The 2,642-nt window shown below is 52.0% G+C and overlaps 1 protein-coding gene across 1 annotated transcript in view; it reads right to left on the reverse strand.

Annotated features, from left to right (window-relative positions):
* CACNA2D3 (calcium voltage-gated channel auxiliary subunit alpha2delta 3) overlaps window positions 1-2,642 on the reverse strand; it is a 1,192,973-nt gene that overhangs the window by 967,919 nt on the left and 222,412 nt on the right. The window contains exon 3 of the mRNA XM_019504610.1: window positions 2,365-2,481. Coding sequence (XP_019360155.1) covers window positions 2,365-2,481 — 117 coding nt within the window. The remainder of the gene's footprint in view (window positions 1-2,364; window positions 2,482-2,642) is intronic.

Below are 2,642 nucleotides of genomic sequence, written 5' to 3' on the forward strand. Positions count from 1 at the left end.
CTTTGGGAGGCTCATGTAGAGCCCCCCCACATAGCGTGGGGCTGTGGGGGGCAGTGGAGATCACCCCCCACTGGGCAGGAACACTGAGTCTGGGGGGGGGGTTCTTGGGGGCTTTTTCCTTAAAGGGACAGAGCTGGGGTGGGAGGGACAGCCATGGGGGGGCTGGGGGAGTGGGCAGAGGTCAGGGGGCTCATGCAGAGCCCCCCATGCAGCATAGGGCAGTGAGGGGGCAGCAGGGATTGCCCCCCCACCTGGCAGCACCTGGTGAGTTGGGGTTTTTTTCTTTTTCAGAGTGCCAGGAGCTGGGGTGGGTGGAGCAGCCATTGGCAGCAGGGAGAATGGGTGGGGGATGGGCCTGGGTGATTTGGAGGTTTGACAGCAGCCAAATTTCTGATTCAGATTTGGCCGAATTGAATCGGGACAGTGATGTGAATCACTTAATCAAATCACTGTCCCTGAATTGGCTAAATCCGAAAGGAATATTAGCCACAGACCTATTGAGAACCACTGGCTTGGGCACTTCTTCATTTTGTTTCTAGGTCCCAAAAAGGGTTTGGCAGGATTTCTGTGCCTAGCGGCTCTGGTCACCTCAATTCTGGGCATGCATAGAGCAGAGGCATAACTGTAGGCACAATGAAATCTTTCACTTCAAACAAAGAGGTGACAGGTGAGTTTAGGGCAGGGTGGGCAATTATTTGGACTGGAAAGCTGCTTAAGAAGTTCTGGTGAGCTGTTGAGGGCTGGGGGAGTGGGGTACTGACCCAACCTCAGCCCCCTGTAACAGCTTTTTAGACTGCCTGGTGTGGTGGAGAGCAGGGTCAGGGAGATGTCAATTGATCCTATTCAGCCCTGGGCCCATCTGCCCCACACCCAGTGGGTGAGGTCTCCATGGCCCCAGAACCCTATAGGGCAGGGCACACTCAGCCAGGCAGATGGGATGGGGCTGCAAGCGAGAGGGAAGTGGGAGGAGGGCAGGCAGACAAGGTCAGGGCCAGGATTGCAGCACAGTGACAGTGCAGAACTAGGGACTGGTTCAGAGCCACAATCCACTCCCTGCTCATCCCTGAAACGAACACCAATTCCACTCTGTCACTGCTCCGTGATCCTGGCCCTGGCCCTGGCCCCCATCCCACTCCTGGACACTGCTCCTTGCTCACCTGTGGCCCCATCCCATCCACCTGGCCAAAAGAACCTTGCCCATGGGGGTCCTGGGCCAGTCTCTAAGACGACCATGTCCACCCATTCACCCATTCCATCCAGCCCCTCAGTGGTCAGTGTGGGGTAGATGAGCTAGGGTGCCCACAGAACCAGCACCCATCACAGGGACATATGAGGAGTGGATTGCAGCTCTGCCCTGGGCCCTGGCCCCATGCAGTCACCTCCCCACGATCTCAGCCCCACCTGCCTGTCCCACTCCAACACCACTCCCCACCTGCCTGTGGCCCCACACCATCTACCTGGCCAAGCTCACCCAGCCACAGAGGTCCTGGGCTGATCTTCATGGAGACCTTGCCTGCCCACCCACTCCATATGGAGCCCCTGGTGGTGGGTGCACGGTGGACAGGCTAGGAAGCCCAGGCAGTGGGGCCAGATGTGGTAGCAGTGCAGATACTGGCAGCAGCACTGGAAGGAGCTGCTGTGGGGGCTGTCAGGAAACAGAGCCCAGCCATTGCACTACCTCCACCACCACAGACTACAGCTTCCAGCCTGCCTGAGAGCTGTGTGTTGGGATAGAGCAGGCTTCACTCTGTGCCCAGCAGCACCTCCGGGCCTGGGGCGGTGAAACCAGCCACATGTGTAGGGGGCAGCCCAGGCCCTGGCACTCGGGCTGGGCAGGGCTGAGGGACCTGCCATGGGACAAAAGGAATCACTCAGCAGACAAGACCCAGTCTGTAGGCCATATTTTGCCTGCCCTTGGTTTAGAATTAGGCAGTCAGTCCTCTCTCGGATCTGGTCAAAGGAAGACAATAAGAAACCTTCTAATATTATTTCTATAGGTCTACAAAAAAAATCAAAATTAATTCTGCTTTGGTTTCACTTTGATTTCAATCAAATGCACTATACCTTTCTACAGAACCATGTGCTTGTACCCATCATTTTTTCACCAAAAAAGTGACACATTTATAATCCACTGGATTTTCAAAACTTGCTGCATATACAAAACTTGTACTTTTCATATAAAAACATGGTACCAAGTTTATCTTATTAATAGTATCAATAATTCTTTGGGAGTTGGACCCTAAATCACTTCCGGAGTCCTTCAGCACTTTCACATCACTAACTTCAATTACCAGGATATGAGCTCCTCAACAACTTACATGTTTTTTTCACCGCACAAAACATAAAAGTCAATCTAGTACTTACTCTTACAGCTTCAGACTTTTTATGAAACATTTCTTCCATATTCTTTGCTAGCTTTTTCACAAGCTGAAGGCCATCTATTTCTTCAATAGCCACATCCTTCTCATATTCTTTGTATTTCTAGAAGAAAATACAATAATAAAGGAAAGTTACATAGCAAAACAACTTGTAACTAGATGTACATTTAGTTTCCCTGGCTTTTGTAACATCTACTTGGTGTTTATTTGGGTGACAGATGCCATGGTCGGAAGGGACATGAGCAGATCATCTAGTCTGACCCC

Source organism: Gavialis gangeticus, unplaced genomic scaffold (genome assembly GCF_001723915.1).
Source record: "Gavialis gangeticus isolate Ggan-Ray unplaced genomic scaffold, GavGan_comp1, whole genome shotgun sequence".
In the NCBI taxonomy this organism is placed as follows: domain Eukaryota; kingdom Metazoa; phylum Chordata; order Crocodylia; family Gavialidae; genus Gavialis; species Gavialis gangeticus.